This window comes from Labrus mixtus, chromosome 14, assembly GCF_963584025.1.
Source record: "Labrus mixtus chromosome 14, fLabMix1.1, whole genome shotgun sequence".
Classification (NCBI taxonomy): domain Eukaryota; kingdom Metazoa; phylum Chordata; class Actinopteri; order Labriformes; family Labridae; genus Labrus; species Labrus mixtus.
This window is the reverse complement of record NC_083625.1, coordinates 25,275,013-25,287,268: the sequence shown is the minus strand read 5'-3', so window position 1 is coordinate 25,287,268 and position 12,256 is coordinate 25,275,013. Positions and strand designations below refer to the sequence as shown.

The 12,256-nt window shown below is 42.6% G+C and overlaps 1 protein-coding gene across 5 annotated transcripts in view; it reads left to right on the top strand.

Moving 5' to 3' along the window:
* Positions 1-12,256, top strand: part of dscama (Down syndrome cell adhesion molecule a) — a 115,028-nt gene that overhangs the window by 74,719 nt on the left and 28,053 nt on the right. For all 5 annotated transcript variants that reach the window (XM_061055957.1, XM_061055954.1, XM_061055953.1 and 2 more), the window contains exons 8-11: positions 1,827-2,102; positions 4,281-4,559; positions 5,365-5,484; positions 7,118-7,297. In XM_061055957.1, the coding sequence (XP_060911940.1) occupies positions 1,827-2,102; positions 4,281-4,559; positions 5,365-5,484; positions 7,118-7,297 (855 nt within the window). The remainder of the gene's footprint in view (positions 1-1,826; positions 2,103-4,280; positions 4,560-5,364; positions 5,485-7,117; positions 7,298-12,256) is intronic.

The following is a 12,256-nucleotide window of genomic DNA, read 5'->3' as shown; positions in this document are numbered from 1 at the left end:
TGAATTTTATTTTTAATACTGCAATCCAATCAGAGCAAAAGTCCCACAGTAAGGCTGATTACAAGCCATGCTAGCTTCGTCTGAAGGCTGAATGTCGACCAATGGCAACATTATATGTGGATCACAGAAGTTGAGTGCTGGTCTTTGATGATCTTTTCAGCAGAGGTTGTTTGGAAGACTTTGGCTTTATAATCATGTAGCACTCTGCTCATGTACCATCAGAGGCTCTGCTTGTCAACAAGCAAGGGCTGATCCACTTTAAACAACAGCAGGGGCTCAAAATATGCAAAGTTTGCAATGACAGGAAACGTCCCTAAAGGGGCCCCATCTGACAGCACTCACTCATAGAATAGTAAATGACTGAATGATGCTTGTCGAGCCCAAAACATGAGGGAGAGACACTTTAATACATAACTTCCTCTAAAAAAATGTTTTTGTTGGGGTCAAATTGTTTATCACATAATGGGGATGAATGCTGTTTTGAGGGGCCCCGTGTGAGTTTTTGCCTTGGGCCCCATCAGACTCTTGAATCGCCCCTGTGTAGCATGGCTTAGTATTCATGGCTTTTAGAACAAATATGTAAGTGACAGGGTTTTTAATTGCTCATCTGATTCTGAATCTGAGAACTCCAATGTGTTGTTCAACTACGCTGCACTGATTCAGGTACATGTCGGTCAAAACTTTCCACTTTGATCAGATATTTGTGGGTACTTAACCAGACACTTAACTTTGATGGCATACGTGGATTTTTTACTATTTCAAGCCAGATTTCCAGTAGCTCTAACCTAATGCGTCCTACCTCACCCCTGCTGATAGCTTCATATCAGGACACCACTGGGTGATTAACCTTCATCTCCAGTGTGTGAGTGCAGTGATATCTGCTCTCTACAGAGGCATGGTTGGCTGGATCTCTGATGTCATGTCCCGGTAATACTGGGGCGCTCAAGCTTTCCGTGCTTGGTGCAAAGGCTATTAGTATTTCTCTATTGCAGGGAGGGAAGGGTATTTTCTGCACACTGATTGGTTTAATTTGATTGTGTTCACTCTTGCATGTTGTAAGGCTAAATAGGGCGATCCTCTAGCCCTTAAGCGGAGGTTTGCGGATGCCGAATGCAACCAAGCAATGAAGATAAATCTCCACAGGTGCCATTGTGGAGAAAGTGTAATGACTGTTTCTCACATCGTTGGCTCCTTAATCGTGCTAAAGAGAGTAGCAACCCACGTCATGCTTGTGCTCAAAGCACACTACAGAGCCCAGTTAAACTGTCTTCTGCAGTGCTTTGAAGAGAAGCCTGATAGTCCATTTCCCTGATAGACACTGAGCTATGGAAGCCCATTGGTTATTCAGTTGGTTTTTCACAAGTGTGTGCGAAAGCCGGGAACATGAGTAATGGTTTTGATAATAGCTTCATGAGTGGGGAAAGGGAACATTCTTCTCTAGTGCTTGTCAGAGGCAATCACATCCTGCAGCAAAGAGGTGGGAGCAGAAGGTAATAGAAGGGAACACGAGTCCCTGGTTCTGACAGGGTAAAGAGCTTGTTTTGTATGAGCAGAACTGCTCCAATGCAATGATTCTGGGCTTGGTTTGTTTTTATTTTGTTTCTTAGACTTATGTTTACGTGGTCTTGTTGATATCATAGTCAGGCATTCTAAAACTGCTCACAAAAGTTGGTAAAGTTAATGTTTTTTACTATCAGAATGAATCAAGGCATGTCATCTTTGTGGTGTCTTGAAAACACACACAATACAGCACAACTTTCTTTTATTCCACCACCTCCGCCTCAAAATCATTTTAAGAGAGTTGTCTCTCCAATGTGTCCTTCAAGGGCCTGCCAGCATCAGACCAATGAAGAACCTCACTGCCATCGCTGGTCGGGACATGTACATCCACTGCCGAGTCATCGGCTACCCATACTACTCCATCAAGTGGTACAAGGACTCCAACCTGCTGCCCTACAACCACCGGCAGCGGGCCTTCGAGAACAACGGCACCCTGAAGCTGTTTGACGTGCAGAAGGACGTGGATGAAGGAGAATACACGTGTAACGTGTTGGTGCAGCCTCAGCTCTCCACTCACCAGAGCGTCTATGTTACTGTGAAAGGTATGAACCCTGATTATATCTGCCTTTAGTTTCACTTAATGCTGCCATACATTGAATTTTGTCAAGCACACTCGCTTGGAGACAAAAAGGAATTAGTTAGAATAAATAAAATAATAAGAGCATGTATCATAAAATACAACAACAACAAAAAAAGGAGAAAAACAGGAAAAAAACACAGACCAGATTCAACCTCACACAGTCTTCATGGGGGCGTGGCTAATTAGGGTCAACACATTGAGAGTTGAGGTTCACTTATATCAACAAAGTGACAGGAGGCTGAATTACAGCAGCATAGAATAAATAAATTAACCCTAAATACACAAGACAAGTATTGTGAATAATTCTACAATGGTTACAATAAACAACGTGGGCCAATTTATAGTACCGGTAAATGTGAAAGTGCACACAGAATAAATTGTCACATCATGTTAAATACACTTAACAACAATGAACATGATTGTATGATGTTAAATAAGGCATGTAGTGTAAAAAATATATTCTGTTTATATTATGATAAAGGATGCATTTGTGTTAACCTAGACAATGTTATAAAAATGGCTTGAAGTCTATCTCCTCATTGATGGATGGGTTTATCATGCACCACAGACGAGAAGTATAGAGCAGTGTTTTTAGACATCTTTACAAAATGTACAGCTTGTCCAGTGGCGATTCTAGAATCTGCTGAGGCCCAAGGCAAAAAAAATGAAGGGCCCCTCCACCCACTATTATATCTAGCAGCTTCACAACCCTCTTCCTCTTCCAGTGATTTTTATTGACCAACTTTGGTTTTCACAATAGTGATACATGATATGCTAAGTAGGCCAATGAGAGTTAGTGCTGTCAGATAGGGCCCCATTAGGGAGGTTTCCTACTGTCAATTGCAAAATTTGCTCATTTTGAGATACTGCTGCAGTTTAAAGGTTGCCAGCCCATGGAGGGGCCCCAAGCAGTTGCCTGCCTTGCCTGTGATTTAAGATTTAAAATGGGATTTAACATGAGGTCATCTCAGCCTATGATTCCAATAGTCACTTCTGTGGGGGCTGATGTCCTCTGGTTTGTCAGTAAGCCTTCATATTAGAGAAATAGATTAAGATGTGTTTGCTGTGGCTGAGTGTAATAATTTGTACTCCATCAGAATTATTATTATAAGTAAGCAGTTTAAAGCATTTTACTGAGCTGCGCAGACACACTGAGTACACTCTGTAATAAATCTCTCAGTCTGCGGACACTGAAATAAAATCACTTTATCGGTCCGAACGCTGACCCTGTGTCTCTCCATCTGGCATGAAAAGATACATTAAAGCATCAGGTCAGTATCTACCTTTCTTGGTGGCAGAAAACACAGATATGCAGAGGTATGGTTGTATTTTACAACCTCTAAAAAAAAAAAAAACCTGACTCACATCACTGATAGCAAAGCAGCATTTCCATCATCCCGGGCCTGCTTATGGGGCTCATCTGAATATGCAGCGGTGCAGAGCTGAGCCACATGATGATAACCTCAGATGGCTCTCTTCCTTCAATGACGACGCATAATTTGAAATGTCGGATGGGCAAACACCCCCTCCTCCCTGTATCTCTCTGTCTGTCTCTCGCTCTCTCTCTGGCGGGTCTCGATGTGCTAACGAGTGTGCGAGGGGGAAATCACACAGCGTAGACAAAGCTATGCCGCCATTCCGCCTCGACTAATTTGCCTCTCGGCTGCTTAGCATTCTAACGCTGCCGAGAGGGAATCCCCAGGAGCCTATTATGCCTATTTTGTTGTGAATTAAATAAGCGCTGAAGTGCCGCTTATTCCAATGTTATTTTAAATCATTAATTTTCCAAAGCATCTGGTTCTCACGATGGCTACAGTGTCCCCAGAGAGCAGAGAGAGTGAGGGAGAATGTTATATGCATGTTGTTTGAGAGAGAATTCAGCCGCCCTGCATGCAGAGAGGTGATAAAATATTTCTCTCATTTATGCAAAATCACAGCCTAATGTTTATATTTCAGAAGAGAGAGTTGTGACAAAATGACATGCGGTGGGAGGGCTTTTTATAAGTAGCTCAGTCATGACATACATCTTAACCTGTTGTCTTTTTATTTATAACTGAATGGTGATTGGTTTTGAGCTACGTTTGCTGTTGTTGAACCTAAATGAAAGGCCTAATGTGAAATACATTTGTCTCTTCCCCAGTTCCACCCACCATCCACCCCTTTGAGTTCCCTCGGTTTTCCATCGGCCAGCGAGTCTTCATCCCCTGCGTGGTCATGTCCGGAGACCAGCCCGTCTTCATCACCTGGCAGAAGGACGGCAGACCGATCCCAGCCAGCCTGGGCGTCACCATCGACAACATCGACTTCACCAGCTCCCTGCGCATCTCCAACCTCACGCTACTGCACAACGGCAACTACACCTGCATCGCGCGCAACCAGGCCGCCGCCGTGGAGCATCAGAGCCAGCTCATTGTTCGAGGTGAGGAGAGAAAACAGGAGGGTGGTGATGTTACAGAGAGGAAGGCCATGATTTGACTAAAGCATGCTGTAAGATACAGATATGTGCATAAAGTCGTCTGCAGGGTTTCCACACAGGATGAACAATGATGAGATTTTATTCTATTCATTTGCAGGATTAGATATAATGGACTAATAGGTTTCCAGACTTCTATCTATTATTCTATCTATCTATTCTGTTCTTGAGACTAAAGAGGGCAGTAAGAGCAAACTGAATGTTAGAGGCAACAGTTTGACTGAACTCACACTCGTACTCAGAACAACATCAGAGCATGACAAACAAATCTAACTTCACAAGGAAATACGTTTGAGGTGAAATGCCACAACACCTTTCAAAACCATTTAAGCATAGCGTCACAAATAAACCAATATTAAGCTTGTGTTAAAATGTTAGATGTATAACTTAGTTTAGCTCTAAGAGAAGAGAACAGTGTCCTGCCTGTTGAAACTATTTAACATTCATGGCTGCATTTTTCTTTTCTTTCAAGGACAAAGTGAAATAACCGGGCCGCACAGATGCTATAAAATGGAAATTAACAATATTATATCATGACAAAGTATAAATTATTCAAATGTGGAGGAAGCAGCAGTTAGTTTGACAGTTGAATGTTGTTCAACTTTCTTTGTGAGAAGTGAAAGCTGGTCATCGTACTTATTCTACTCTTTTTATTCATATTCCTTCACCTTATTGGGGACGATGAGCGATTTCTTTGAAAGTTAGCTGCACAGACGATAAATGCTAACACATGATTATTTTTGATTCGCAGTTCCTCCTAAATTTGTGGTGCAACCAAAGGATCAGGACGGCATCTATGGGAAAGCTGTGATACTGAACTGCTCCGCTCAAGGCTATCCTGTTCCTACCATCCAGTGGGAGTACTCTAAAGGTAAGCACACAGCACGACACACCAATAACATACCTGTGCTTCATACACATATGACATAAGCAGAGGTGGACAGTAACAAAGTGCAGCTACTTGAGTTCTGTACTGAAATACATGTTTTGAGTATCTGGACTTGAGTATTATTTGGGGGGAAACATATTATTTTCACTCCTCTACATTTGAAAGACAAATGTCATATGTTTGACTGAACTACATTTCTATGAATGTTCTCGTTCTTTGCTACTCTTGATCTGAAGGCAGCTGTTGAAGCCGATCAGAAAGACAATACACTGTGTTTGTTTGATGTCGCCATACCTGTACGTTGCGAGCATCCAGGAATGTTGAGTAAACGTCAGATCAGGCCATTCATTTAGTGGTGGTGATGACGGCTCCAGCAGAGACAGGAAGGTGATTCTCCAGCAGAGAAACCCATGTCTTTATCTTCAGCCCATGTTTGAAATGTGACTGTTTTCTCTCTGTGTAAAGCCCGGCTGACATTTTCCCTGCTCTTCAGGGATTTTTGGTTGTTCCTACAATAGTTCCTTTTATTTTGGAGCTGCAAATCTTAAAACCTGGAGCATGTGAGTTTAATGACGTTTACTAAATCAACATAACGTAGCAGAAAGTATTCTTCAATGTACTCATGCATTGTCAAAATACAACAATGTTTTGAGATGGTTTTTTAAATAGTTTGGAAAGCAAGTACTCCAGTACTTTGACTAAAATACTAATTAGACTGAGCAGCTTTCACTTGTATTAGAGTCACATTAGACCAGGAGTATTTATACTGACTCAGGTTATGAAGTTGTGTACTTTGTCCACCACCAGACATCAACTGTCTGTTCCTCTCAGGTTTGGTAAAACTTCCCTCTCTTCTCTTCTGACTCTCCTGCTCGATTGTTTGTTCAGATTTTCTGTCCTCCAGCGAACTTCTTTTCAGCTTTGGATGCTCTTCTACAAATGCCAACACAACAAACATAATGTACACAGCCTTGAGGTTGAATACATAATAACACCCACACCAGGTCCAAATAAGAACAGTGAGATAGAGAGCAGGAGCAGTACAAGGAGACGCTTCTTTTATTCCACTGGAAGAAGAAGGAAATAGATGTGAGATAATGTTATGTAATGCTGGCTGGACATGTGAACAGTATGTCTTTTCAACAAACCTGCAGCAGCATGGACTTTCATAACACCCAGATATGACAACCTTACTTATTATAATCATTGACCAAACTGAGATTACTGTGATTTCTGATGTACAATGAAGTAATGACATATTCTCTGTATTGATGACTCATCCCTGGTTAAAGATGAAGGCACGTCTAGTTTATTTTGGATGTAAAATTATGTTTCCTACATGTCAATCAGAATCTGCTTTATTGGTCAGGTTTGTTCACACTTACAAGGAATCTGACTCGGGTTAACTTTGTCCTCTTTTCTTGAAAATACAACCTCTTATATTAAACTTATTTCTACGAGCCTGCGTTATAATGCTGGGCAGTTTTGAGGAGTGCAAAGGATGCTGAACGTTTGTACACAAACACATGGAGAGCTTTTCTTCAAACATGGCACCAACATCAACATCAGTAGTTTGTACAAACCCTGATTCCACTCTCTCTGTTTTCTCACACAGGTGCCGGGGTCCCTCAGTTCAAACCCATCGCTCTTAACTCAGGCTTTAGGATAGAGGTGTTGGTAAATGGCTCTTTGTTCATCAAGCATGTGCTGGAAGAAGACAGCGGCTTCTACCTGTGTCGAGTCAGCAACGACGTGGGAGCCGATGTCAGCAAGTCCATGTATCTCAACGTGAAAAGTAAGTCAGACAGAAAAAGGCAACATCCTAAAAACTTAGGATGTTTTTTTACCGTTTGAACTTTGATCTAGTCAACGCACCTTTTTTTTTTTTACTTCTGAGGGTTTCAGGTAATATTAAAGTTTAAACTAAAGAACAAAGGTTAAATGAGTTGGGCCTGGCTGTGTCTGTGACAGCGAGGGCCAGCAGCAAGATGCCATCATGGTCGCTTGCTCTGAGCTTTCTGCCTGAATGAATCCCACGAAAGCAACGCACAAAAAAGCCACTGCCTCTGAACGCATCTCTTGGAAAAAGTACAGCATTTATCCGCTGTGTGGCCAAGGACTTAGCTCCCCTCCATTAAGCCCTGAATTCTGCATGCAGGAGGGAGCTGCCATGTGGAAAAGAGCGCTGAGAGCGAGATGGAGGAGGAATAGGTTATCCATGTCCAATCCAACCTATGTCATTCTTCTCTCATCTCCTTTGTGCTTTCCTCTCTACACTTCATGTTTTCTCTAATACAGTAAAAAGTACATTCTACCTTAAATTTGAAAGAAAAACCTACCTCTTCAGTGTGATGAACCCTTTCCATGCAATCTGCAATATATGTTTACATCCTTCCCATCATGCCTTTTGCCTTTATTAGATAAGACAGCTGAAGAGAGACAGGACATGTTGGGGTAATAGAGTGAGGGGTGACATGCCGCAAAGGGCAGAGGTCGGATTCAAACCCATGGCAGCTGCAACAAGGACTACATGGGGGGTGTGACGTAACCGCTTGGCTATCTAGCGCCCCTCTACAAGTTACTTTTGAGGGGAAATTTTTAAGATCTTTCCCACACAAGCACAATCAAAACATTTGTTATGCAGAAATGAAGTCTTTATTTTAGAGTTGACACACATTTCAAATATGGAAAATTAAACTTTTTAATTCAAATAAATATACTCCAAATAAATCAGCATACTGCCCTCTTCAGGTTGAATGATCATTTTATAACTCATGAGAGTCTGATTCATGATTAATACACCCTAGCGTCCCAGAAGGAGAGCTGCTAAAAGCGGGGATTTCACAGTCTGCATACATTTTCTTGATGCAGTACAACACAGCGTCACAGATAATGTATATCTAAATTCCACAGAAATGCACACGCCTGTGAGTTGGAGCTTATGGTAGTGATTATGGCTTTGCATGTTTGTGTGTCTGCAGTGTCTGGGTTCTCATTTTGATCAGTCACTGCTGGATGTGGCTTATGCCCCCGTGGCTCTTATCAAGCCGGAGCAGAGCACTCCCTGCTGAGAGTCTCACTGTCTGCGAGTCGCAGCCAAATAGGCTACGGCTCCGTCGTGACCCATCCTGTCTGCACGCAGCCTGACACGCTCCCTCACAGGACACATACACCCAGAAACACTCTCTTATTTCCTTCTAGTGTCTTTTACAACAAATTACAAGTAGAGAATTTTTCTTTAATAATACCCTGATACCTACTGTCTGATGCTCGTTCTCCATGTTCTACAATTGTTCTGTTTGACTTCACTTAACAAGAGGAAGACATTTTCACTTTTGAATTTCTTGGAATATGAGATGATAAATAAGCCAGCATTTCTTACAGTTATTTAAATCAAAAGCACAAAACTGCTGAGTGACGATTGGATATTATTTGTACAAAAGAGTTTTAGGGCATCAGGGAGAAAAGTCAACATGTTTGGAAAAAAGGCCCAATATATGGAAAATGTGAATGTTTGATTATTAGTACCAGGCATAAGACAAACATCAGAGGAGGAATCATTTTATTTGATAAGTAGTTTTTTTGTTTGTTTGATTTTTGTCATCTGAAAATCAAGTCCAAATACGGAGGAGAAAGTTGTCATTTTGAGAAAAGTAGAGAAGGGACCGATCTGATCTAATATCTGTATCTCTGTATTGGGTCCGATAATGACATAATTTACATATCGGACTGACGGCGCCAGATCATGTCACCGATCAACAAAACATTCTCTACTCGTACAGTCTCGCTTTGAAGACATTCAGACTGAACCACAAGTGCCCAAAAATCGTCATGACAACGTTCAGACAAGATGAAACAGCTCCTATATGTTCCAAAAGTACAATTCTTGAACTTAAGTTTAAAATGTTTGATTTGAAAACCTAACAGCTGATGCTACTTCCTGTTTGTTTGTGAAGCCAGTGCGGTGCGGTGCAATGCCATGATGGGTTTACTACTACAGCTTTGTGTAGCCTCACACCTAATACCAACAACAACAATAACCCGAGTAATTATTCATTTTAAAAATATCAGAATCAGTATCGGTATCTGTACATGTGTGTCGGAACTAAATCTACATCTCTCTAGAGAAAAGGGTCGAAATCTCAGAGAGAAAGTAAAACACACCGCCAGTTTATTGATCTTTGTCTTTTTCTGTCTTGTAGGTTTTGTGTGTGTCTGTGAATGTGTGTTTGTGAATGTGTGTTTGTGTGTGTGTCTGTAAATGTGTGTGTGTGTCCCTCAGGTGCTCCTGAAGTGTCAGGCGCTTGTTGTGATTGCAGGCCTCTCCTGATTTGTGATGCTGTGCTCTGTAGTAACCTGATTCCCCCTGTGTGCCAGGGGAGCCACACCTCATCTTCTCCTGTGTGTGCATCTCTGTGTGTGTGTGTGTGTGTGTGTGTGTGTGTGTGTGTGTGTGTGTGTGTCTGTGCATTAACAAGGAGCTCATTAACCCTTAAAGCCTCTGTATGTGTTTAAAAGCGACAAAGTCGACACTGTGCAGTCCGGTTTAAAGTCTTTGGCTGTGTTTCTGGGTAACATTGTAGTCTTTGATGTCGGGTACACTCTGTGCTGTTTTCATGTTGTTTATTCAGGCCAGCCTACACCACTCGAGCGCTGGCAGCTACTTAAGAGGCTTAGGAGCCAATTAGGGAGGCACACAAGCTGACGCACGCTGAAGTGCTCACGTGATGGATAGTATGATCTCGGCTGTGTATTATTGGCTGTCCGAGTGCAGCTTGATGTATCAGTAAACAAACGGGGGGGGGGGGGGGAATCAATAGACTCAATCAGAAACCTCTGAGATGCATTGTCAGGACACATGCATGCTATCAGGTCATAAATGTGGCGCAGGTGAGCAAACACGCACACACAAAGATGGACATTTGCACACAAAGGCCTGCGAGCGTTAACGCAAGGACAGCATGTAAAGGAACAGATAGGGGTGCAGCACAGTGCAGCCATTACAAAAGAGTAATGGGCCGGGAGGCTAATGCAGTGGTTCAGATAGATCCCGCTCTGCAAGGCCATTGTGGTGGACTCCCCGGGAAATGAATTGCAGCTATTGTGGTGTCCTAGCTTGGCACTTTCATTGTTATGAGTGTCTGTGCATAGGCTAATGTCTCGTCATAATACACCATGCATCATCCTGCATGAAAACTGCCGCTGCACTAACAGCCTGCAGAAATTGCTTGCACTCACTGCACCGAGTGCTGCATGTGTGAATGTGAGTAGATGCACTCGTGTTTATGTTTATTTTTATTGTAGTAATGAGTTTTTTGTCGTGTCATAACACTGGCTTCAGACGGAGGCTTAAACAAATGCTTTTCATGCAATTTCCAGTCAAGCATCCCTACCATCCAAAACAGATGCAATTCAGTCAATTCATTACCAATCCACAGCGGATGCTATCAGAGTCAGTCAACAGCCACTCAATGTTTATCAGGGCCAATTAAGACCAATCAAGCCTATTAGACATCATAATGTCGGCAGACGCAGCAATGAGGGCCGAGTACTTAATGAGGCTTCACTGAAGAGAAGTGGTAAACGGTCTTGTGGTCACTGAGCAGCACAACGTCCTTCAGACAACCAGAGAGAGAGTCCCCTCTTCCTCTGATCTCTATTTCTTTCATCTTATTTACTCATCTGCATCCAAGCCCCCTCTTCCCCCCCCCCCCCCCACACCTCTGAATCGGCACAGAAGCACGCCCGGTCTGCAGGCATACATTTGGTATCATGATCCATGTCCAAGCCAATTGTGCAGCTAAGGGAATTATTTCAGTACATTGCATGCGGGCGGCCAGTGAACCAGTCATCTTTGTGCTTTCGCCACAGAGCTCTTCCCTTCCCCCGCACCCACGCCGTCTCCTCCCCAGCGCCCACTTACAGTGTGCCTGCAGGGCAGGGAGCTATACGCATCTCAGCTCGCCCTCTCCTGTCTGGCCCCCATTGAGCGGGGGCGCCCTGTGGGTAACACTGAGCAGCCAGAGACAGAGACACAGTGTTGTGTCGACTAGCATCTCAGTCCTCAAACAAGGGGGATACACTGAATGTGCTGAAAAAAGGTTTTTGATTTAAAACACAACATTAAAAATACTCATTGGTAACCGTAGAGATTCAGACACTCAGAGAACTTCATGAGTGAACTGTTGGTCAAAGCATTTTCAATGTGACATCAGCTAATGTAGTGTGGTTTTAAATGTCCCAATATATTCATGATGAACAGCTGTGTGACATGCAGATAAACACATCATGCATCTATCTCCCACACAGACTAATCTTCAACATGTCATTGAGCCGTATCTCTTTCATACCTCATCAGGTCAGAAGGTGGATATCTCTCACCTGATACTGTGTTACTCTTACTCAAGCGGCCGCAGCTCACAACAACATATGTCTATAACAACATAAGTCCCCAGTCGTAAGCTAATGTGCAGCTACGCTCAAGTTTGCTAACCTACATGAAGACTTCAAGAATAAGAAAAAGAGCAAATCCCTGTGTTTTTTGGTAAACCCCCTCCCACTCCAACCAGCTACAACCATAGCACCAACAATTTATTATTCATTGTTACAATAACTGCTTTTTCATCATTACCAGGCAGTATCTGTATGTTTGCTATAACTTGAAGGGTTTCTGTATTTGAGTGCCTGAACTTCTGTGTGAAAAAAAGCTGCTAAACTGCTTTTCATCATTTTTTACAACAATGACAGCAGACTG